The 27090-nt window shown below is 36.6% G+C and overlaps 1 protein-coding gene across 3 annotated transcripts in view; it reads left to right on the forward strand.

Moving 5' to 3' along the window:
- The first annotated feature begins 765 nt into the window (after positions 1-765).
- Positions 766-27090, forward strand: part of LOC121384558 (outer dense fiber protein 2-like) — a 51210-nt gene continuing 24885 nt past the window's right edge. For 2 of the 3 annotated variants that reach the window (XM_041515003.1, XM_041515005.1), the window contains exons 1-10: positions 766-879; positions 3186-3301; positions 5000-5056; positions 7716-7871; positions 8893-9045; positions 10015-10202; positions 13804-14131; positions 16209-16280; positions 20901-21017; positions 24505-24620. In XM_041515003.1, coding sequence (XP_041370937.1) covers positions 870-879; positions 3186-3301; positions 5000-5056; positions 7716-7871; positions 8893-9045; positions 10015-10202; positions 13804-14131; positions 16209-16280; positions 20901-21017; positions 24505-24620 — 1313 coding nt within the window. In that variant the 5' untranslated portion in view covers positions 766-869. The remainder of the gene's footprint in view (positions 880-3185; positions 3302-4999; positions 5057-7715; positions 7872-8892; positions 9046-10014; positions 10203-13803; positions 14132-16208; positions 16281-20900; positions 21018-24504; positions 24621-27090) is intronic. The other variant, XM_041515004.1, reaches the window with a different exon arrangement.

Below are 27090 nucleotides of genomic sequence, written 5' to 3' on the forward strand. Positions count from 1 at the left end.
CTGTCGCCACTTCATGGTCGTATATAGTCTTACATAAAAAAGATATCAAAATCGAGAATGACCCCCCACCCCACGGGGCAACTGCGTGATGCACGTGCAAACTATGGAATGTGTTTCGGTGTATTGATAAACAGACCTGAACGTTCTTTACTAGGATGTCTGTGGTCAAAACGTATGTTCGGTCTAATAGTTGATATTAACATTAATATTTCAGGTTCCCCTACCTTTTTTGTAGAGTAAATATACACACACTAGTAAATGTATATAGGACCTACATTAAAATGACAACACGTTATTTGTCAATATGGAGATGTGTGCAATTTATAATCAAAACTGGCGTCATGTGTTGCCCTGTCGGCCACACTTACTGGAATTTGCTAAATTTATAAATTGGAAGCCTAACTAATACCACTACATTAAATTATTTTAATGGGCGTTTTTTTGTTTAACTGGGCAGATAATTCAGACTTAACATGTTTACATTTCACAAGCTGCCCAGGCAGAGAGGGGAAAAACGCCGAGTTTAACTCAAACCTGTAAAATAAATATCAGTGTCATGGGGGGAAAATAAGCTAAATCTGGGGACACTACATGAGGCAAGCGCTTTGACTGCCTCATGCTGGCTGCGCCATTGACAAGAAAAGTAAATACCCGGACAACGTGCAACTTTTAGACTTCTCCTTTAACTTGGTATTAAAGAATGGACAAAACTGTGTGACGTCATGAAAAATTAACCAATGGCACTCTGTTTCGGAAGTAGAGTCTGTAACAACACAGTTGTCGGTGTTGTATTTTTCTGCAACAGATAAATTTTTGATTTTATCGTATTTCTTGTTAATTAGACTGATCCCATTGGAGATAGTTTACGTATGAGTAAAGGTTGGTTAATATCCAGAGATCCTGTCTATGCATCTTGGTTTGTTTTGCAGTAGTCTATATCTCGACTTCTCGTGTGCGTGTCGGTGCTTGCGCCCGGTTTTAATGTCTTTCTGTTTACAGTTTTTTTAGAATGTACAAATCAATTTCCTAATTGAATATTTTTGGTAGGTACCGGCAACAAAGTTTTAAGATAAATAAAATGCGCTCATTAAAGTTTACTTCCGCTATAATATAACATTCTTAGAGAATAATGCAAATATGAATTATATTTTCTCTGTACCTATTTCCATTAATCACCGTTTCCGACATTCTGAAATGGAGAGTTGTCGTACATACATGCAGCTCCCCTAAACCTAGTATGCTAATTATATCACAAAGTATCCTGGTTAGAAATGATACAGTTGAATTATAAAATAAGTCATTCTTGGTAAAGAAATATAAAAACAAACAAAAAACAACAACAAACTACTGGCTTTGCCAGGCTTGTGTTTTTAAAGTATGCAGTTGCTGACGGGGATGAAGAAAGCCATTTTCATATTGGAATTCAGTTATACAGGACTCAGCACCAACGTAAATTGCGATATGTCAGGGGCATTTTTTTGCTGCTGGAGAAACATTATTACTGTTTGATTATTATTTTTTTTTTTATATGTATTTGTTGCAAATATTACTAAGTTAAAATTGCTGTAGGCAGGCTGAAATTTGCTGTAGGTGAACAGTTTGCCTGTGGCAAAAACATTTTAAAATTACCGTAGGTATCCAAGTCTTACGTTCGAGCCCTGGTTATAATGTAAAGACTGGTGGAGTCTTAATCCAGGATCCTTGATGTAGAACCAGTTTAAGTGCTAGGCCCAGTCTTAAGTGACTTATTTAGGTTTTTCACACAGAAGGAATGGACAATCCACAAATACATTCACATACTTTTTCATCCTTTCACTGATCATTGTTTATTGCTGTATTATTTTCAAACACATTATGCAATCAGACAAGCTAGAAATATGTTATAATTACTAAATCCATGATTTCATATCATACACAAACAGATTGTTTTTTTCTCAAAGAAAAACTTAAATTTGCTTGCCGACATGCACACACAAAAGGTGAAGAATGTTTAAATACTGTGTCCTGTAATGTACTTTATTTGTGTGTGCAATTTATTTATGAATAAAATTCGTAATTTAAAAAAAAATCCATGCTTAATTAAAGAATGACGAAAATTGGACATTAAAAAAAAGAAAGAAAGTCTTGTTCAATCAGACCCGAGACCTTATTAGTTTCAGCTGTATGGGACTATAGTAGTAACAATGCAACATTTAAAACTTTATATCAAAAGTGATATCAAAGTACAGATGATATATTACATGATAATAAACAATATTAAGCTTTGTATGGTTTTCTTTCATAAGTGCTGGTGATGAAAGTGATACACATGTTTACAAAATTGAAGTAAACATCACAGTATGTTAAAATGTGGAAGTGAAAAAAAATTGGGTTTGGCTTGTACAACGATACTACTAGTAGTATACTTGTAGTTCTAACTGTTCATATTGGGCCTTCACAATAAAGGTTTTGCCTGTTGGTCAATCATAAACTGTATTGAACAAGTATTTTGACAGTAATAAATATTGATTAAATCAGAACTTGCACTAAAATTGTGCCTTCAAATTCCATTTTGTTTTCGGTTTCTGTTTTTATATAATAGTTTGAGGATTACGAAAAAGTGCACAGGGTAGCCTAAGCACCTTGTGTAAGCTTACGGTAATTTGTAAACAATAAATGTCAAAATTATTAACATCAGAACCAGCACTTAATGTTTTTTATTGAGGGAAGGATGTTAATTTGTGAAAATAAATACTCGCGAACTGACTCATTTTCATTAAATCGCAAAAATTTGATCCTGCAAAAATAAAGTATTTTACAGTAATAAATAGAAAGGTGGTATAAATCTTGTGTACTATAAACAAGTACAATGAATAACATGGCAAAAATAGTGGTGTGTGGTTCTGTATTTATTACATACCACCTTTCTCTATTATTATTAACAAAAGTTTAATTTTATAAATAACACAACTTACTTCGTCTGGAAAGTTGAAGTTTATGGAAATGACGGAACGCTGAGCTAGGAACATGACCTCATTCTTTGCTAGGGATATGACATCATTTGAGTGAACATGGACTACGCATGTCAGTTTTTGTATTGCATGTTGAATAAAAGATTGGTTTATTGCACGGCCAGAATTATTTTCATTACTATAGTAAGATTAAATAGATATATAATATTGTTTGTTGTTTTATGATTTCACTAGGGATGGGAGTTGAGCCAGGGCTGCGACCGACTTCACCGGTTCATGTTCATGTGGAAGAAGATGTTCCTGTACACGTTCACATTAAGAAGGGAACAAAGAAGGGAAAACTTACCAAGGTATAATTTTTGATGGTCTAATTTCTTCTTGATAACTATTTGATTTGCCTGTACTTGATGCTAATTACTTACATGTATATGTATATATATATTTACTGTGTGACTGTTAAACATAGTAAAGCTTGTTGAACCAATAGTTGGGCTTTATGCATCTTCATGTGTGTGGTAAACAAGTTTTGAGCCATGTACATAGTAGTGGATCCAGAGGTGGGATCAAGGAGTCTGGACCCCCCTTTTTGAAAACCGACCATAACCTTTAAGGGGAAACGTGATTATATCAACTGTTCTGTGTAAAGGAAAGATCAGTCATCACATTTGGACGACCGACCCCCCCCCCCCCCCCCCCCCCCCCCCCCCCTTTCAGAAATCCTGCCTCCGCGCCTGTGTATATATTATCTTTGATATAGTCGGGTGATATTAATCCACATACATATATGTACAACAGTTAAATATACACACTACCTTTACTTAAACCATGTAGACAGCTGATGCACCAGGTATTTATAACCTGCGACACAGTACCTCAAACATCCCGCATGATGAATTCTGGAACTGACCTAACAACAAAAAGAAGTGTCCAAGGATTCAAAACCTAAAATACTAAGAGTTGATAAAAAAAACAACCCCAGATCAAATGGGGAAGAGGCAACAGCAATATCTTTATTTGGTTGTTATTTTTTTTTTTTTTAGACTATGCACAGAATTAATATGCAACAAACCACACTATACATCCGGTAATAATTAGATCCACCCCCATCCAGATCAATAGTAGGACAGCCATTATTTCTTAGAGGTTGCCTCCTGCCTCCCCATATAATGTTATATAGAACAGCCCTTTCTGTTTCTGAAGAACAGTTTAAAAAACCAAAAAATCTATTTTTAAACTCCATGACCAGCAGAGATATGTTAACTGTACAATTTGATGCATCTGTTAAACAAATTATGGAAATTATGGTCCGCAACCATAATTCTAATCATTCTTTGAAGGCTTTATTTGTTGTTGGTTTGTTTTGTTTGTTGAGATGTCACAACAGACATTTTCAATATATTTGTAGGTTGCAATGTAATGGACATGTAGTATTTATTGATTTGGTACAGTATTTGATGAACAGTTAACAATATTTCTGTTTACACTGTTAATGAGTCCAGTAGTAGTTATTGAGAAGGAAACTGTTTGAAATGGCCAAATTCTTGTTATTACTGACAGTTAATATTTCCGTAGATTTTTGTATTTCCTATCTGTATCTTGTACAAGCACAAAATTCTATTCCCAGCACAGATTTCCTATTTATACCTTCACATCTTTCTCCTTGTAATCTGTATAGTGTCATATATATATGTTAAATGGTGAATGGTGTACAAGCACTGATAACCCATATGAAAACTAATTGTGCATGAGCAGGCTTCTGAGAACTGAAAATTTACATAATCCATTTATACATACATTCAGGTAACACATTTCTTTTAATACGCAAGTGAAACATTTGTTTAGGCAAAATTAGATTCGCATGGACGAAGCCAAAAGGAAAACGTCGTTCTCACAATTTTCTAAGGTCTGCATGAATACTGTATTGATTTAAGTCTTAATCAAGTCTTGTAGCACTACACACCTACACATACAAGCATGATTTAAAAGTGAGAAATTTGTTGTACACTGGTTTGCTGCTGTCTGATTGTTGTTTATATGTGTCTATTCAGTCAATTCCGTCTACCTGTATCAAGAAGCGAGGAAAGCTCCACAAAAGTGCAGTGAAGGTAGAGTGGTTGTCGAATACTCGGACGTCTAGCGGTGCACAGTGTTTGTCTTAGAAATACAACTTAACATATCCATTTAAAGTTCTGTGCAGTTTAACTTATATGTCGTGTCAGGTGTTTGGATTACACACAAATATTGGTAATTAATTACTGCAGATGCAAGTGATTGATTCTGTTCAATAAAACGTTTGATTAAGATTGTGATTTAAAAAAAAATTATATGTAAAGAATTTCTTTTAAAGTGTTCATAGGTTTGTTTTGGAAAATTGGTTTTAAGAAAAGCATGCCTAAATGTATTACTTGTATTGTAAGCAGATGACAAGTGGGTGATTAGACAAGTAGTGATGTAATTTGTAGCCAGTACATGCTAGTAACTGTCGTCTAACTTCTTCTAGTACTACTTTTGCAGCTTACTTGTTATTCATTCGTAGTATGTTACATGGTCACTTACTGTATAACACAGTTTTATTGGTACATGTGTAATACGGAATTGGTGATTATTTAATAAGTGGAAGAAAACACCAAGTTCCAAACTTTAATAGTTGAAGGGTCCTAAGAATGTTAACAGCTGGGACAGTTTGTTTGCAACATATTGATTAGTGACAATATAAAAATTGATTTAATGTTTTAGAATTGTGATCTCTAAAACTTGAATAGTGAATTGTGATGTGATCAGAGCAGGTTTAAGGATCCGCGGGATCTGTAGCACAAATAACAGCGGGTCCCCTTTCCCAAGATATATATTTTGCAAACACCTTGGGTAGAGGGGGAAAATAAATGTACACATCACTCTGGGGCCCCCTGAAGTGTGGGGCCCCTAGCACATACTACATGTGTTACTAGGATAAACCAGCTCTGGAAGTGATACTGAACAAAACAATCCAGGTTAATGAATTTGTGTGTGGTAAATAATACTGTGATTCATGTAGCGCATGACAACAGTTAATACTTTATTTATGACCTTTTGTGTATCTGTTGTGATCTTTCAGTAACAATGGTGTACCTTTCTTGCTTTTCACTTTGTTCACTTTGACTTGGAGACACTTATACTTACACTGCTAACATCCTTTACTGTTCACCATGTACAGGTATCACTGTGATAACAAACCGTAACTTGATGTGTCAAACATTTTATTACATTTCAGTGTAATCTTATTGTAGTAATAAAGACCTTTTTGACTAATCTTGGTATAGCATTGTACGTCTGTCTTACGTCATCCCAGGGCTAGCTCTGACACTCGCCAAATTCGCCAATTGTGAATTTCAAAAACAATTGGCAAATTTTATTTTAATTTGGCAAAATAATTTTATGTAATAATTGATATTTTGATATAAAAATAACTGGAATTTTTGCAATTTTTTACGTTTAATAAAACATTTGGTGAAATTTTCTGCTAACCCAGAGCATCTGTAAAGTTTTCCTTTCCTAAGCATATCTTTCTTATCAATTCATATAGGGTCATCAAACCTTGCATGCAAAAGATGGGAACCTCATTCACTTAGTTATGCTCTGTCGTAATACTGTTAGGGATTTTAAAGATATTTATTTTAGATGACACAATATTTTAAAAAGAACATCTGATTAGTAAAAGCAGGAATTAAGGACCAGATGCAGTGTATATAAAGTTCTGCATGTTTATAGGATAGAATGCCATATACATCATAATACATGTTGACAAATTGAATTGCTGGGAAAAATTTAAACTATGACAAGATGTTGTGAGATGTGAGATGATGGAATAGAAATATTTAACTGCATGGGAAAATGCCTAACTTGATAAAGTGTTGACATAATGCATGGGCAGCTGGTAGATCTACGTAATATATATTATATGCATGAGCATGTTTTATATGTGCAAGCATTAGATGGCGTAGTGTGGTACTTACTTTCTCTTGCTTTTTACTCTTCATTTTTAGTTTATAGTTAGAAATTTCTATGAATTTCATTGTGCATTGTTGATTATTTATGAATTGAAACTGATCTTATTTTGATATTATAGTGTGATCATTTATTAATTCAGTTTTCACTGCGTGAATAGCATACCTGTATTTATTATCCACAAAGTTCAAGATATTCAGGGAAATATAACCAGTACAACCCACGTGTGTCATAATGATTTCACGTGCACAATGAAAGACGTAATTTGGTGAAGCGACGTCATAACTTAATGAGGCTTCACCAGTGTAAACGCTTATTATAATGACATCATTTCTGAAAATCGTCGTTTCTTTTTAGTTACATTTGAAACGTGGTCCCAGCTTGTTATTCGTGAAAATAATATTTTGGATAATGTGAATAATAAAGAAATTATTACACTTGCTTGTGAATCATTTCGTAAAATCAGTACGACACACAAGGTCATATAATAATCTCTCTCTACATGTGTAAACTATATATATAAAGTTTAGTTCTATGAGTCAACAGTGCTTGGATGTTAAAAAAAAAAAAAAAAAATGCTCAAACTATATAATTATTCTTTTAATTCCAAATAAATTGTTAATTTTAGCACAGAAATACTGATGTTGCAATAGAACAAATTGTCTGTCTGGAGACGTTGATAGTTCAAGTGTCTGAATATTTTGTGTATCTAAAATACATTATCATATACATGTATTTGTTATAGTAAATATTAAAGCTATTTTACTGGTTTCTTTATAGTCTGTAGTGGGATCGTACAGCGCAGACAATCTGAGATCATCTCGGTTAAGGAGGAGTACATCTTCATCTCGTGTTAGGAGCCACAGTCCGGGGGGTGGTCCATGGGTGCCGCCCCCAGGAAAAACATCAAGAGGCTCAAAGTCAATCTCCTGGCAGGTTGGTTTTCTTCACAGAACACACACACCTTACAGTACTATTTCACTTGTTACATTACAATTTAACATTTACCTTATTTGACATTCAAATTATGCATGATGCTGTGTTTTGTTAGGGTCCGACTCACCGACTGGAGATTAACCCGACAAGGGATCTGTTAATAACTGATCTGTGTCTGTATCTACATCTGTATCTGTGATGTTACATTAATCTATAATGGTACAAGTATCTTTGTGTTTTGTTAGGGTCTGACTCACCGACTGGAGTTTAACCCGACAAGGGATCTGTTAATAACTGATCTGTATCTACATCTGTATCTGTGATGTTACATTAATCTTTAATGGTACAAGTATCGCTGTGTTTTGTTAGGGCCTGACTCACCGACTGGAGATTAACCCGACAAGGGATTTGTTAATAACTGATCTGTGTCTGTATCTACATCTGTATCTGTGATGTTACATTAATCTATAATGGTACAAGTATCTTTGTGTTTTGTTGGGGTCTGACTCACCGACTGGAGATTAACCCGACAAGGGATTTGTTAATAACTGATCTGTGTCTGTATCTACATCTCTGTATCTGTGATGTTACATTAATCTATAATGGTACAAGTATCTTTGTGTTTTGTTGGGGTCTGACTCACCGACTGGAGATTAACCCGACAAGGGATCTGTTAATAACTCATCTGTGTCTGTATCTACATCTGTATCTGTGATGTTACATTAATCTTTAATGGTACAAGTATCGCTGTGTTTTGTTAGGGTCCGACTCATCGACTGGAGATTAACCCGACAAGGGATCTGTTAATAACTGATCTGTGTCTGTATCTACATCTGTATCTGTGATGTTACATTAATCTTTAATGGTACAAGTATCGCTGTGTTTTGTTAGGGTCCGACTCACCGACTGGAGATTAACCCGACAAAAGATCTGTTAATAACTGATCTGTGTCTGTATCTACATCTGTATCTGTGATGTTACATTAATCTATAATGGTACAAGTATCGCTGTGTTTTGTTAGGGTCCGACTCACCGACTGGAGATTAACCCGACAAAGGATCTGTTAATAACCGACTTGTCGACAGATGAAGAGGAACGAGTTCATGGTCAAATGCAAAATTATGAAAAGAAAATTGACCACTTGATGTCAGAGGTCGGAAGTTTAAAAAATGAGGTACGTTTCTTTACAAGAGTAAACAGTATTTGTACACATGTATTTGTGGTGTTAAAAAACCTCACATTAAAATTGCCTACATCAGAATTAGATGTATGATTTGTTTTACTTTGTTAGTTTATGAATGAGATGAAATAATACATTGCAATATATAGTGTAAGACTGACCTTATTGTAATTAAAATGGTTAGTCCTACTTGTGAAGTAGTGTGTATTTATTGGATATATAGTGTAAGACTGACCTTATTGTAATTAAAATGGTTAGTCCTACTTGTGAAGTAGTGTGTATTTATTGGATATATAGTGTAAGACTGACCTTATTGTAATTAAAATGGTTAGTCCTACTTGTGAAGTAGTGTGTGTATTTATTGGATATATAGTGTCTTGATGTTTGAACTAGCCCCAACTTTAAATAGAGCGTTCGATGTTGCCATTCCTTCCGTTGGTGAACCATTTGATGGGACATGTTCATTTGACCAGTAAATGCGTGTAATTTGATTTTAATTAGTGTCTGCCTATGAAGTACTTTGCTTAAAACATGCAGAGTGCCATAAAAGTTAGCATAACATTTTTGTGTTGAACAAAGGTAGTTGAAGATACTTCCTGTTATATCCGAAATAAGCAACATTTTATTCCCATCAACAATTTTCTGTTACACTTAACAAGTTTTAATTTCATATCTAGTTTATGTAACCAATCATTCATGAAGAGACACACAGAATTGCTATGCTTACAGTAATATTATCCTGGATGGGAATGCTAATTGTTTGTTGTTGCTACGTGATGGTTGTGTCATGAAGAGGTACCCACTACGGGAATAGTATTTAATTGTTGATCCCTGCATGATAATTGTATCTTGAGGAAATACACATGATGGAAATGCCGATTGTTGTTACTAAATAATGTGTGTCATGAAAACAATTCCCAGGCTGTGAATGTTAATTGCTACATGATGGCTCTGTTTGTGCAGGTTGAGCTCCAGAACGTGCTGTCTGAGATGGAGAAGAAAGACGACCTCCTGCAGCAGTCGCAGCACGTGATCGAGAAACAGGAGCTGGATCTGCAGGACTTCCAGCAGGAGCTGTCCGTCACTGAGCGACAGAACCGCCTACTCAGACAGAGCATGGACCTGCTGGGCAATGACTTCTCGTCTAAGAGGTACGGTACAGAGTAGAGCTGGGTGGTGTACCGTATATACCGTTCGGTATCGGTATCATGTCAATACCGATTTACCGTACCAAGCAAATCTCAAAATATTAAAAATTTTGAATTGAAAAATGTTTTACGCCATTTAGTAAAGCACTAAGAATATATCTGATGAATAGAAAATAGCTGAAAAGAAGAGAGAAATGAAAGCCTTGTGTATAGAATTTAATTTTATTTAGATGAAATTAGCGCGTGAGATTTGACTAAAATAAAAAAGAACATTTAAAAGACGATATTTGCCAAATAGTTTTTAAAAAAAAACATAATGACGTTTGTATAGTTTTATCTTGAATCATGAACGCGAAACGATAAACATGAAATAATATTTTTTTTATTACATCAGTGATAAAAAAAACCCCACAAATTGTATATATTTTATATAATGAAATAAATAATATAAAAAAGGAATGCAAATTATGAATTTTAATTCCCATATATGTATAAAAATTATGAGTATTCAGCACTGTGTCTTGAAAATTAATAAAAGATGGCACCGTTGAAACATTTGACAGCCTGAACTAGCACATGTTTAGACAAAGAGGTTAATAATGTCATCACTGATTGGATGAAATTTGACCTCTGCTGGCTCTTGAGATAACCAGTACTTGTAGCTATTCTGCTCACTCCCACTTGTTAACAAAAAAGGTGGAAACCTTTTGTTAATTTAAAAATCCTTTATAATTATTGCATACACTACATTGAACAGTCAACAATAAATGCATTTATAGATTATCTCAGTATATTTTATGTTATTTCAAGCAGTTTGTATTGCACAAAAACCTCTTGCTTCGGACTAGGACACTCGACCCGACAGAGCTCCGTGCACAGGTGTTGTCAGGTGTTGATTGTAACCAGTTGCAAACTCTGGGTTCTTTGTTTTAATTGGAGTGTAATACCCTGATGGCTCTCTCACCAAGAATGATGTTTTTGTTTACGTCTGTTTAATCTCTTGACCGCCTTGGCTACTTTGACGAATGTCTAGCCTAGTGGCAATGGATTGACACTACTGTAGGTCCGACTTATTGACTGGTGATATATACTTAGGCAGACTTTAAAATCACAGATGTCTGAAACACCAGCCATATTGACCACTATTTATTTATTATTTTAAATCATGCACAAGATACCAATGTCTGGGCAGGCCGTCCACTTGACGGATAGGAATTTGTTCCAGTAATAGAAATGGACAGGTGCTTCAGACCGACAAGAATGACAAAAGTGGGACCGGCAAACACATGTTTAAAAAAAAAAAAATTTGATCTCAGAGATCGAGAATCAGTCCCAGACCGGGAAAAAAGGGCTTTTCCCCACCCCTGGAGTATACTAAAAAATACCGAATACCATACTGATTCCGAGGTAAATCACCTCCAAAATACCGAATTTCAGTATTGCCCAGCTCCAGTACAGACATAGATACCACTAACTAAATAAAGAATATCATTGTAATAGAATAAGAGAGTAAGTTCAAAGAGATATGGTAGAGAGATGAATACCACTAACTAAATAAAGAATATCATTGTAATAGAATAAGAGAGTAAGTTCAAAGAGATATGGTAGAGAGATGAATACCACTAACTAAATAAAGAATATCATGGACATAGAATAAGAGTGTAAGTTCAAAGAGATATGGTAGAGAGATGAATACCACTAACTAAATAAAGAATATCATTGTAATAGAATAAGAGAGTAAGTTCAAAGAGATATGGTAGAGAGATGAATACCACTAACTAAATAAAGAATATTATGGACATAGAATAAGAGAGTAAGTTCAAAGAGATATGGTAGAGAGATGAATACCACTAACTAAATAAAGAATATCATGGACATAGAATAAGAGTGTAAGTTCAAAGAGATATGGTAAAGAGATGATTACCACTAATTAACCAAAGAATATCCTCACAATAGAATCAGATTATATGCTCAAAGAGGTACGGTAGACAGACGGATACCATTAACTAACTAAAGAATATCATCGTAATACAATAAGAATATATGCTCAAAGAGATACGGTAGACAGACGGATACCATTAACTAACTAAAGAATATCCTCACAATAGAATCAGAGTATATGCTCAAAGAGGTACGGTAGACAGACGGATACCATTAACTAACTAAAGAATATCATCGTAATAAAATAAGAATATATGCTCAAAGAGATACGGTAGACAGACGGATACCATTAACTAACTAAAGAATATCCTCACAATAGAATCAGAGTATATGCTCAAAGAGGTACGGTAGACAGACGGATACCATTAACTAACTAAAGAATATCATCGTAATAAAATAAGAATATATGCTCAAAGAGATATGGTAGACAGACGGATACCATTAACTAACTAAAGAATATCCTCACAATAGAATCAGAGTATATGCTCAAAGAGGTACAGTAGACAGACGGATACCATTAACTAACTAAAGAATATCATCGTAATAAAATAAGAATATATGCTCAAAGAGTACCAGAACCCTCATAAAGAGGTGGATACAGATGCTGGGCTAGCACAGGGCGAGTAGAAAATGTTTTCAAATTGTTTATAAAACATCACAAATTGAAGAAATCTAGTTATTTTCCAACAAAATATCACTGATTACAAGACATTATTTCACTAAATATACTAGAATAGATCTCTGTTTAAAAGGGTAGTCTCATAAAGAGATGAGATAGGATGCATGTTTAAAGATGTCTAAACATATTCTTAGGCTCCTTCTTTAAACAGATATTCTTACCTCATAGTAATGTCAGAATATCTGTTTAACGAAGTAGCCTAGATGATATCTTCACGCAAAAGTAGAATAATAGCATCTGTCACCATACTAGGATACAGCCCAGGCAATTCTAACCTAAGGCAGAAAATGTGCTAAAAATAATTTGAACCTAGTACACACATACCGGTAATTGTTTAATTTTCAATGGCATCAAAAATAGTTTTTTTAGCCTTTGTTTGCTTATTTCCTGTATGCTGTTTGCTTTGCTGCAGTGATGGGCATTTTCAATGGCATCAAAAATAGTTTTTTTTAGCCTTTGTTTGCTTATTTCCTGTATGCTGTTTGCTTTGCTGCAGTGATGGGGCAGGACGAAGCAGAGTGGTAAAGTGCGTGCCTTATGCGTGATTAGTCTAGGATCGATCCTCTTCTGTGGGTCCGTTGGGGTATTTCTCATTCCATCCAGTGCACCACAACTGGTGTATCAAATGCTGTGGTATGTACTATCTTGTCTGTGGGATGGTGCATATAAAAGATCCCTTGCAACTAACAGAAAAACAAATGTAACAGGTTTCCTCTCTAAAACTATGTCAAAATTGCCAAATGTTTGACATCCAACAGCCGATGATTAATAAATCAATGTGCTCTAGCAGGACTCACACTGGAAAAAGTTTTGGTTTTGCCAATTTTCAGATATTTATATGTATGTCAAGCCAAAAACTAAATGTTGTAGCGACTTTGAATAAAAAATAGCATTTGGCTAATTTGGCCATGTACAGGGTGGACCCTGGCTCTAGTGGTGTCGTTAAACAAAACAAACATTAACTTTTACCTTTGTTTGCTGCAGAGATTTGTTTCGGATAGAGCGTGAGACCCTGATGAAGAAGCTGATTGAGGTTGAGATGGACGGACAGGCGGTGAGTCAGCAGGTGCGTGAGCTGCGCGACTCGGTCCTGCGCCTACGGGAAGAGCCACGCCTGTCGGCCACCGATGTCAAGAAGCTGAGCAACCAGAAGGAGAGGCTGCTGGAGAAGATGGCGGACTTCGAGGCCACCAACCAGTGCCTGCGGCTCCTGCTGCGCGAACAGCACCAGGGCGAGGCCGTGGCCCTGCGCGTCGTCGAGCAGAAGGAGGTCCTCATCCAGAAACTGACCGATTCCGAGCGAGTCAATGAGGTGGGTACTATCACTGGGAGCGAGTCGATGAGGTGGGTACTATCACTGGAAGCGAGTCGACGAGGTGGGTACTATCACTGGGAGCGAGTCGACGAGGTGGGTACTATCACTGGGAGCGAGTCGACGAGGTGGGTACTATCACTGGGAGCGAGTCGACGAGGTGGGTACTATCACTGGGAGCGAGTCGACGAGGTGGGTACTATCACTGGGAGCGAGTCGACGAGGTGGGTACTATCACTGGGAGCGAGTCGACGAGGTGGGTACTATCACTGGGAGCGAGTCATTGAGGTGGGTACTGTCACTGGGAGCGAGTCATTGAGGTGGGTACTATCACTGGGAGCGAGTCGATGAGGTGGGTACTATCACTGGGAGCGAGTCGATGAGGTGGGTACTATCACTGGAAGCGAGTCGATGAGGTGGGTACTATCACTGGGAGCGAGTCCACGAGGTGGGTACCATCACTGGGAGCGAGTCCACGAGGTGGGTACCATCACTGGGAGCGACAGGGTTCGTACGTGCCTGGAAAACCCTGGAAAACCCTTAAAAATAAACTAATGTATTCCAGTGCTTGAATACCCTTGAAAATCATCTTGCGGTCTGGAAAACCCTTGAAAATTATAATTTGATGTCAAATAAAATATAAACGCCTAAAACGGAGGCTTTATTTACTTTATTTAACATGTAATTAACTTATTTGTTTCATTTCTGCGGCACAATCAAATGCCAATCGTCCGGCCAATCGATGTTTACCGGCTCAGTTGACGTGTGAATGTTTGTTGTTTTTTATCTTGCGATGCGAGGATCATGCGGCCACGAGATCCAAGCGACATATTGGAAAAGAAAGTTTGTCACTTTTTGCCGCTGGGTATTTAGCAAGTTCAGGGAGCGTGTCAAGTTAATGAATCTATTGTAAACCCACAAAGATGGTTGGCACTTGCGTGTTTAACGACCTGTGGAAACTCGGTACGGTCCTGGAATTTTGGTAAAGTTGACCTGGAAAGTGCTTGAAAAACCCTTGCATTTTGACTTCCTTTAAGTGTATGAACCCTGGAGCGAGTCATTGAGGTGGGTACCGTCAATGGGAGTGAGTCAACAAGGTGGGTACCATCACTGGGAGCGAGTCAACAAGGTGGGTACCATCACTGGGAGCGAGTCAGTGAGGTGGGTACTATCACTGGTTCAGACGTTTCTAAATATCGCCATTCTCATCTAGAAACTGACCGATTCCAAGCAAGTCAATGAGGTGGGTACTATAACTGGGAGCGAGTCAGTAAGGTGGGTACTGTCACTGGGAGCGAGTCAGTGAGGTGGGTACTGTCACTGGAAGCGAGTCAGTGAGGTGGGTACTGTCACTGGAAGCGAGTCAGTGAGGTGGGTACTGTCACTGGGAGCGAGTCAGTGAGGTGGGTACTGTCACTGGGAGCGAGTCAGTGAGGTGGGTACTGTCACTGGGAGCGAGTCAGTGAGGTGGGTACTATCACTAGGAGCGAGTCAGTGAGGTGGGTACTATCACTGGGAGTGAGTCAGTGAGGTGGGTACTATTACTGATTCAGACGTCTCCTATATATTACCATTATGATCCAAGAAATGCATTTAAAATAAATTGTGTAAGTACCTATTTTTCAGAATGAACAGTAAATGTAAATTCAATAAATGCAAATGTAATAATAAAATTGTTTTTGAATCTATGCACTTTAGAGCACATTGTACAACTCTGTGTAGTGGGTCATACAAAAGTATGCACATTGTGATTTCAGTTCATACTTGAATGAACAAAAAAATAATTGCGGTCCAATCTTATAATTAAATTTATATGTCTATTTTAACAATACATGTTTGTTGTTTTTTAGTTATAAATACGCCTGTAGTATTGTTTGTGTAAACTTCATTGATACTTGTTGTGTATGAATGCAATTATTGATTCACTATTATTTGAATCCTATCAATGTGTATACATTTCTACTCTGCTATAGTATTTTCCATTATTCCATAAAAGCATTTTGTATGAGTACATATTTTTCAGAATTAATGCCATGTAAAAAAACTACCTGATCACTATTATTGTGTGTTATTGCAGAGACTTCGAGCGAAGGTAATTGAGAACGAGCAGCATGTGAGAGATGTATGGAAACAAGTGACTGCACAGAAGGTGTGTTCCACTGGAACCTCATTTCATGTCATAGTCTCAGCTTATTGTCAGTGTGGCACACGTTAATGACTTGCATCAAATAACAGACTAATACACTAAAGATTTAAATTAAAATGGTTCTAATTTTAATACATTTACTGTCAATTCAGAGCCTAGTATATATACATTATTGGTGACATTTAATTTTTCTGAACACTTGACAGTTAAAATATGAACAAATTTATCAAATTATTGTATTTGTTTTTCATAAATGACATGATTGAAGGGCTAAATGTATATTTGAGGAACAGTACAATGGAAATATAGCATTATAGCATTATGAAGATTTCCTATTTGTCCTCTGCTTTGATTGACAGTTGTAAATGTATTAAGTTGAACACCTTTTGTTAATGACCATTCTCAAAATTTACAAGTCTGCAAATATTTTACTGTACTCTTCTTCAGTATTAAGGGAACTGAAGAGTTTTTACAAAAGTCCAAAATTGTGTAAAATGAAAATGCTCATATAAATTGCTTGTTTAATATACAGAGCATGTTTACATACACAGGTTACTCCGGAATTAATTAAATACTTGTTTGATATACAGAGCATGTTGATATACACGGGTTACTCCGAATTTAATTAAATACTTGTTTGATATACAGAGCATGTTGACATACACAGGGGTTACTCCGAATTTAATTAAATACTTGTTTGATATACAGAGCATGTTTACATACACAGGTTACTCCGGAATTAATTAAATACTTGTTTGATATACAGAGCATGTTGACATACACGGGTTACTCCGAATTTAATTAAATACTTGTTTGATATACAGAGCATGTTGACATACACGGGTTACTCCACAATGAATTAAATACTTGTTTGATATACAGAGCATGTTTACATACACAGGTTACTCCGAATTTAATTAAATACTTGTTTGATATACAGAGCATGTTTACATACATGGGTTACTCCACAATGAATTAAATACTTGTTTCATATACAGAACATGTTTACATACACAGGTTACTCCTGAATTAATTAAATACTTGTTTGATATACAGAGCATGTTTACATACACAGGTTACACTAAATTTAATTAAATACTTGTTTGATATACAGAGCATGTTTACATACACAGGTGTTATTCCACAATGAATTAAATACTTGTTTGATATACAGAGCATGTTTACATACACAGGGGTTACTCTGGAATTAATTAAATACTTGTTTAATATACAGAGCATGTTTACATACACAGGTTACTCCGGAATTAATTAAATACTTGTTTGATATACAGAGCATGTTTACATACACAGGTTACACCAAATTTAATTAAATACTTGTTTGATATACAGAGCATGTTTACATACACAGGGGTTACTCCACAATGAATTAAATACTTGTTTGATATACAGAGCATGTTTACATACACAGGTTACACCACATTTAATTAAATACTTGTTTGATATACAGAGCATGTTTACATAACAGGGGTTACTCCGAATTCTATTAAATACTTGCTTGATATACAGAGCATGTTTACATACACAGGGGGTTACTCCACAATGAATTAAATACTTGTTTGATATACAGAGCATGTTTACATACACAGGTTACTCCGAATTTAATTAAATACTTGTTTGATATACAGAGCATGTTTACATACACAGGGGTTACTCCGAATTTAATTAAATACTTGTTTGATATACAGAGCATGTTTACGTACACAGATTACTCTGAATTTAATTAAATACTTGTTTGATATACAGAGCATGTTTACATACACAGGGGTTACTCTGGAATTAATTAAATACTTGTTTAATATACAGAGCATGTTTACATACACAGGTTACTCCGGAATTAATTAAATACTTGTTTGATATACAGAGTTGTTTACATACACAGGTTACACCAAATTTAATTAAATACTTGTTTGATATACAGAGCATGTTTACATACACAGGGGTTACCCCACAATGAATTAAATACTTGTTTGATATACAGAGCATGTTTACATACACAGCTAGGTTACTCCGGAATTAATTAAATACTTGTTTGATATACAGAGCATGTTTACATACACAGGGGTTACTCTGGAATTCATTAAATACTTGTTTAATATACAGAGCATGTTTACATACACAGCTAGGTTACTCCGGAATTAATTAAATACTTGTTTGATATACAGAGCATGTTTACATACACAGGTTACACCACATTTAATTAAATACTTGTTTGATATACAGAGCATGTTTACATAACGGGTTACTCCGAATTTAATTAAATACTTGTTTGATATACAGAGCATGTTTACATACACAGGGGTTACTCCGAATTTAATTAAATACTTGTTTGATATACAGAGCATGTTTACGTACACAGATTACTCTGAATTTAATTAAATACTTGTTTGATATACAGAGCATGTTTACATACACAGGGGTTACTCTGGAATTAATTAAATACTTGTTTAATATACAGAGCATGTTTACATACACAGGTTACTCCGGAATTAATTAAATACTTGTTTGATATACAGAGCATGTTTACATACACAGGTTACACCAAATTTAATTAAATACTTGTTTGATATACAGAGCATGTTTACATACACAGGGGTTACCCCACAATGAATTAAATACTTGTTTGATATACAGAGCATGTTTACATACACAGCTAGGTTACTCCGGAATTAATTAAATACTTGTTTGATATACAGAGCATGTTTACATACACAGGGGTTACTCTGGAATTAATTAAATACTTGTTTAATATACAGAGCATGTTTACATACACAGCTAGGTTACTCCGGAATTAATTAAATACTTGTTTGATATACAGAGCATGTTTACATACACAGGTTACACCACATTTAATTAAATACTTGTTTGATATACAGAGCATGTTTACATAACGGGTTACTCCGAATTTAATTAAATACTTGTTTGATATACAGAGCATGTTTACATACACAGGTTACTCCGGAATTAATTAAATACTTGTTTGATATACAGAGCATGTTTACATACACAGGTTACACTAAATTTAATTAAATACTTGTTTGATATACAGAGCATGTTTACATACACAGGGGTTACTCCACAATGAATTAAATACTTGTTTAATATACAGAGCATGTTTACATACACAGCTAGGTTACTCCGGAATTAATTAAATACTTGTTTGATATACAGAGCATGTTTACATACACAGGGGTTACTCTGGAATTAATTAAATACTTGTTTAATATACAGAGCATGTTTACATACACAGGTTACTCCGGAATTAATTAAATACTTGTTTGATATACAGAGCATGTTTACATACACAGGTTACACCAAATTTAATTAAATACTTGTTTAATATACAGAGCATGTTTACATACACAGGGGTTACTTCACAATGAATTAAATACTTGTTTGATATACAGAGCATGTTTACATACACAGCTAGGTTACTCCGGAATTAATTAAATACTTGTTTGATATACATAGCATGTTTACATACACAGGGGTTACTCTGGAATTAATTAAATACTTGTTTAATATACAGAGCATGTTTACATACACAGGTTACTCCGGAATTAATTAAATACTTGTTTGATATACAGAGCATGTTTACATACACAGGTTACACCAAATTTAATTAAATACTTGTTTGATATACAGAGCATGTTTACATACACAGGGGTTACTTCACAATGAATTAAATACTTGTTTGATATACAGAGCATGTTTACATACACAGCTAGGTTACTCTGGAATTAATTAAATACTTGTTTGATATACATAGCATGTTTACATACACAGGGGTTACTCTGGAATTAATTAAATACTTGTTTAATATACAGAGCATGTTTACATACACAGGTTACTCCGGAATTGATTAAATACTTGTTTGATATACAGAGCATGTTTACATACACAGGGGTTACTCCGAATTTAATTAAATACTTGTTTGATATACAGAGCATGTTTACATACACAGGGGTTACTCTGGAATTAATTAAATACTTGTTTAATATACAGAGCATGTTTACATACACAGGTTACTCCGGAATTAATTAAATACTTGTTTGATATACAGAGCATGTTTACATACACAGGTTACTCCGGAATTAATTAAATACTTGTTTGATATACAGAGCATGTTTACATACACAGGTTACACCAAATTTAATTAAATACTTGTTTGATATACAGAGCATGTTTACATACACAGGGGTTACTCCGAATTTAATTAAATACTTGTTTGATATACAGAGCATGTTTACATACACAGATTACTCCGAATTTAATTAAATACTTGTTTGATATACAGAGCATGTTTACATACACAGGGGTTACTCTGAATTTAATTAAATACTTGTTTGATATACAGAGCATGTTTACATACACAGGGGTTACTCCGAATTTAATTAAATACTTGTTTGATATACAGAGCATTTTTACATACACAGGGTACTCCAAAATTAATTAAGTACTTGTTTGGTGTTTTTCACAAATTGACCTGTTGTTTTCTGGAAACACTTTACTGGTCTTATCTCACAGTGCATGTTTATAAAAAACGTTCACCTGTGGCACCATGTCGCGTGTGGTTTCTACTAACACCAGCTTTGTTGGTTGTAGGAGGAGATTCTGGCGATGCGGAACATCCAGACTTCGATGGAGAGCACTCGAGCTCACCTCCAGAAGCAGCTGCGCCAGAAAGAGGCTGACTGTAACAGAATGGCCGTCCAGATTCGGGTAAACTCTTTTGTCAATCACTGTTTTTTTACCTATTGGGGGTGGGACAGACATAGCCCAGTAGAAAAAGCACTTCACTGATGCATGGTCGGTCTGGGATCGATCCCTGTCAGTGGGTCTATTGAGTTTTTTCTCGTTGCAGCCAATGCACCGTGACTGGTATACTGTCTGTGGGGCGATGCATATAAAACATCTTTTGCTACTAATGGAAAAATGTAGCGGGTTTCCACTCTAAGAATGTATGTCAGAATTACCAAAGGTTTGACATCCAATAGCTGATGATTAATAAATCAATGTACTCTAGTGGTGTCGTTAAACAAAACTTTATTTTTCTTACTTGTTGATTTTGTGAATCATAGTCACATTATATGCTGGATGTTACTAACACTGGTACAATATTCTCACTGGTTGTGCAACCCTCCCACCCCAAAAAAAACCCCAACAACAACAACTTAGCTACTGAATATTGTTGTGCTTTGGTCGGCTTTGTGAAAAGACCTTACCCTTATTTTGCCTCTCAGTATCTGGTACAAAACCTTTGGTACAATGGACAAGCTGACTCATATTTTATGTACCATTAGTTATACCGGAGATATTATCAGTTAGACATTTACAGGCAGAACTGATCAAAGTTTTAATTAGAGGTGTAACGATATAATATTTTCGGTGAACCAAACAGCAGTCTGTATCCTACCGTATATTGCCGTGTATAAGCCGACTTCGTATATGAGCCGACCCCTTAGTTTGACCCACAATAACTGCTATAAAACGATCGATCCCGTGTATAAGCCGATACCAGATTTTTGCAAAATGACAAAAGTAAATACGGTAGCTGACCACTTATTTTACTATGTAAACCTGTTAATATATACCGGGATCCCGGGATTTTCTCATTCTTGTTGGTATCGTCAGCTGTTTTAGCACGTAAGAGTGTAACCCATCCCTCATTTTGATTATACCGTCGGAGACACCGGCAGTGTCAACGCAATTTACTACCCATAATATATATACTGTATATGTGCATTTTGAAAAGAAAAAACCCCCGCTAGATGTGGTTTTAAAATAATTATTCATGAATAAACAGACACATTTATAAATATTTGTCATACATTTATCACAGAAAGAAATACACAAATTATGTATTTAAAATGTCAGTAATGTCTGATAATGGTTCATTCACTGTCGTCGGTTGGTATGTCGGTTGTCCTGTAGCCTTCAAATTCGGAATCCAAATCCTATGATGAAATAATTTTCCAAATTGTTTCATCAATGTTGTCTTCATAATAATCGTCAATTTCCGTGTGTTCTTCAACTTCGGCTTCTGCGGTTTCTCGTGCAGTTGCTGGTTCGCCGTTTGTCTTGTCGGCGTGTATTGGTAACAAGTGCTCTGCAAACAGTGCATCGTCTTCTGACCAGTCCATGGCGTTTGAAATTCCAGTCTTGAGGACTCTTGGGCCAAATATTCATCGATGCTGTCCAGTACAGTGGAAGAATTTACGTCGAACGAATAAATGGCTGATGAGACGCGAAAGAAACACCGCGTGTTTTTACAAAAAAATTTAACACACAATATAGAAAAAGAAAACTACCACTATGTGATGTTTTATTTATACATTTTTTCCACACATGACTGCCATTTACGGGTTGAAAGTTATAACCACATTAAACCAGTTTTCGTTCATTGGCTGTTCATGATTTTACGTATCAAATTCTAGACTCCCTGTATAAGCCGACCCCCCCTTTTTAAGAAGGTATTTCTAGGCTTCAAAACTCGGCTTATACACGGCAATATACGGTAGTTGAATTCGTATTCGTCACTAGCTGAACCAAATACACAAATACATCAGGGCTTCTAGATTATGTTAGCTCCACTCCCATGGTTAGTGATATTCAATGTTGAGCTAGAAAATAACTACTATTGCCATGCCTGATGGCTAGTGAAAAAAACATTGTCAAATGCTGCATTTAAGCATATTTTGTAAATATGAATATCCTGCCCCACCCCTATTCCCCAATCTTAGTGTTATTAAGTTCTATCTCCCTTTTAGATGACATTATTACTATTAGTAAAATTGTATTTCGTTTTTGTAATAGCGGTGTATATGTTATTTGACATCCATGATAAATGATTTTTAATGATGAATACTACCACTTCCGTTGTTTTTATAAGCGGTGATATCCCTGAGAAAATGAAAAATTTCTAATATTTATTAAGAATTGCTGAATAAACAAAAAACAGTAAGTAAAAATCATCAGATATAACCAATTAAATCTGCAGTTGAGGACAAAATATCAGACGAGAGTCAGTGGACACAAAATACAGAATGACTGTTCTGATCACGTCACAAATTTGGCACCAAATAAGTAGATTTTTTAGTCAGAGATTGCCGAAACGATAAAAATATAATGTTTTCATTGCTGAAATAAAATATAACATTTATTGTGTGTATCAAACATACCAATAAATACTGGTATAGGACACAATAGATGCTGTTAAAAATACTGGTATAGGACACAATAGATGCTGTTAAAAATACTGGTATAGGACACAATAGATGCTGTTAAAAATACTGGTATAGGACAATAGATGCTGTTAAAAATACTGGTATAGGACACAATAGATGCTGTTAAAAATACTGGTATAGGACACAATAGATGCTGTATTTTTGTTAAAAATACTGTTAATTTAACTTACTGTTATAATTTACATGTACTTCGTAGTTTTTCATCAGTTGCGTTTCCATACACATCACAACTTGTTGCCTTTCATGTCCAGACTGAGATTTTTTTCAGTGTCTGAAAAATGTGTGCATTTTGAAATAGTGGAGCTGGGTGCTGTAAAATATAGTAGGATGTTGGAAAATAAAGAGGGGCAACAAAACACAAAAGTGGGATGGCAAAATGCAATAGTAGGGCGGCCCTCCCTGCTTAACCTTTAGACTACTGGATTAATTTTTGACAAAAAACACGTTGAGGAGTACAAATTTATAACTTTTACTCCCATATTTTCTCTTAAAAGTTTTATAAATATATAAAATAAATTTTATATTTGAATTGGTAAGTATTATTCGTGTGTGTTTTTCTAATTTTTATGATATTTTTGATGAGTTATTATTGATTAAAATTAGGCAAAAAATTTAAAAAGTCCTGTTTACTTACAGGACAAATACATCTAGAAATCTACTTGTTCACCTATAGTTTTATCTATCCAAATAAATGATTTGTTTTATTCAAGTGCAAGGACAATGTTCTTGATTGCACAAAATGAATTTCATTTTTTATTTGTCCACCAAGGTACATTTTTCTTGTCCGAAAACGGTCAAGTGCTTAATTCAAACGTTGATTGTTTGTTGTATGTGTTGTAGAGTCGACTTAGGTTTTGATAAATCTAAATGTTTGTTGTATGTGTTAAAGACTAATGAAAATTGAGTCATTTGGGACATAAAATTGATAACAACTGGTAACTTGTTTATTATTGTAAATTTAGACCATAGAGGGCAACACTGGTCAGTACAGGACAGAGATCGAACACCTGCAGTCCCTGCTGGACAAGGCCAAGGACAAGCTGACCCACGACAAGGAGAGTCTGAAGAAAGCCACCAGGTCAGTCACATGTCACGTGTGTACAACCTGTGTACCAGTCTGTATACATGCTAGTCTAATCCAGCTCCCACCAGGTCAGTCACATGTCACGTGTGTACAACCTGTGTACCAGTCTGTGTATGTGCTAGTCTAACCCAGCTCCCACCAGGTCAGTCACATGTCACGTGTGTACAACCTGTGTACCAGTCTGTGTACATGCTAGTCTAATCCAGCTCCCACCAGGTCAGTCACATGTCACGTGTGTACAACCTGTGTACCAGTCTGTGTACATGCTAGTCTAATCCAGCTCCCACCAGGTCAGTCACATGTCACGTGTGTACAACCTGTGTACCAGTCTGTGTACATGCTAGTCTAATCCAGCTCCCACCAGGTCAGTCACATGTCACGTGTGTACAACCTGTGTACCAGTCTGTGTACATGCTAGTCTAATCCAGCTCCCACCAGGTCAGTCACATGTCACGTGTGTACAACCTGTGTACCAGTCTGTGTACATGCTAGTCTAATCCAGCTCCCACCAGGTCAGTCACATGTCACGTGTGTACAACCTGTGTACCAGTCTGTGTACATGCTAGTCTAATCCAGCTCCCACCAGGTCAGTCACATGTCACGTGTGTACAACCTGTGTACCAGTCTGTGTACATGCTAGTCTAATCCAGCTCCCAACAGGTCAGTCACATGTCACGTGTGTACAACCTGTGTACCAGTCTGTGTACATGCTAGTCTAATCCAGCTCCCACCAGGTCAGTCACATGTCACGTGTGTACAACCTGTGTACCAGTCTGTGTACATGCTAGTCTAATCCAGCTCCCACCAGGTCAGTCACATGTCACGTGTGTACAACCTGTGTACCAGTCTGTATACATGCTAGTCTAAACCAGCTCCCACCAGGTCAGTCACATGTCACGTGTGTACAACCTGTGTACCAGTCTGTATACATGCTAGTCTAACCCAGCTCCCACCAGGTCAGTCACATGTCACGTGTGTACAACCTGTGTACCAGTCTTGTGTATGTGCTAGTCTAACCCAGCTCCCACCAGGTCAGTCACATGTCACGTGTGTACAACCTGTTTACCAGTCTTGTGTATGTGCTAGTCTAACCCAGCTCCCTCCAGGTCAGTCACATGTCACGTGTGTACAACCTGTGTACCAGTCTGTGTACATGCTAGTCTAATCCAGCTCCCACCAGGTCAGTCACATGTCACGTGTGTACAACCTGTGTACCAGTCTGTGTACATGCTAGTCTAATCCAGCTCCCACCAGGTCAGTCACATGTCACGTGTGTACAACCTGTGTACCAGTCTGTATACATGCTAGTCTAATCCAGCTCCCACCAGGTCAGTCACATGTCACGTGTGTACAACCTGTGTACCAGTCTGTGTATGCGCTAGTCTAACCCAGCTCCCACCAGGTCAGTCACATGTCACGTGTGTACAACCTGTGTACCAGTCTGTGTATGCGCTAGTCTAACCCAGCTCCCTCCAGGTCAGTCACATGTCACGTGTGTACAACCTGTGTACCAGTCTTGTGTATGTGCTAGTCTAATCCAGCTCCCACCAGGTCAGTCACATGTCACGTGTGTACAACCTGTGTACCAGTCTTGTGTATGTGCTAGTCTAACCCAGCTCCCACCAGGTCAGTCACATGTCACGTGTGTACAACCTGTGTACCAGTCTTGTGTACATGCTAGTCTAATCCAGCTCCCACCAGGTCAGTCACATGTCACGTGTGTACAACCTGTTTACCAGTCTTGTGTATGTGCTAGTCTAACCCAGCTCCCTCCAGGTCAGTCACATGTCACGTGTGTACAACCTGTGTACCAGTCTTGTGTATGTGCTAGTCTAACCCAGCTCCCACCAGGTCAGTCACATGTCACGTGTGTACAACCTGTGTACCAGTCTGTATACATGCTAGTCTAACCCAGCTCCCAACAGGTCAGTCACATGTCACGTGTGTACAACCTGTTTACCAGTCTTGTGTATGTGCTAGTCTAACCCAGCTCCCTCCAGGTCAGTCACATGTCACGTGTGTACAACCTGTGTACCAGTCTGTGTATGCGCTAGTCTAACCCAGCTCCCAACAGGTCAGTCACATGTCACGTGTGTACAACCTGTGTACCAGTCTTGTGTACGTGCTAGTCTAACCCAGCTCCCTTTAGGTCAGTCACATGTCACGTGTGTACAACCTGTGTACCAGTCTGTATACATGCTAGTCTAAACCAGCTCCCTTTAGGTCAGTCACATGTCACGTGTGTACAACCTGTGTACCAGTCTGTATACATGCTAGTCTAATCCAGCTCCCAACAGGTCAGTCACATGTCACGTGTGTACAACCTGTGTACCAGTCTGTATACATGCTAGTCTAATCCAGCTCCCAACAGGTCAGTCACATGTCACGTGTGTACAACCTGTGTACCAGTCTGTGTACATGTACATGCTAGTCTAATCCAGCTCCCACCAGGTCAGTCACATGT

This window comes from Gigantopelta aegis, chromosome 10 (genome assembly GCF_016097555.1).
Source record: "Gigantopelta aegis isolate Gae_Host chromosome 10, Gae_host_genome, whole genome shotgun sequence".
Taxonomy (NCBI): Eukaryota; Metazoa; Mollusca; class Gastropoda; order Neomphalida; family Peltospiridae; genus Gigantopelta; species Gigantopelta aegis.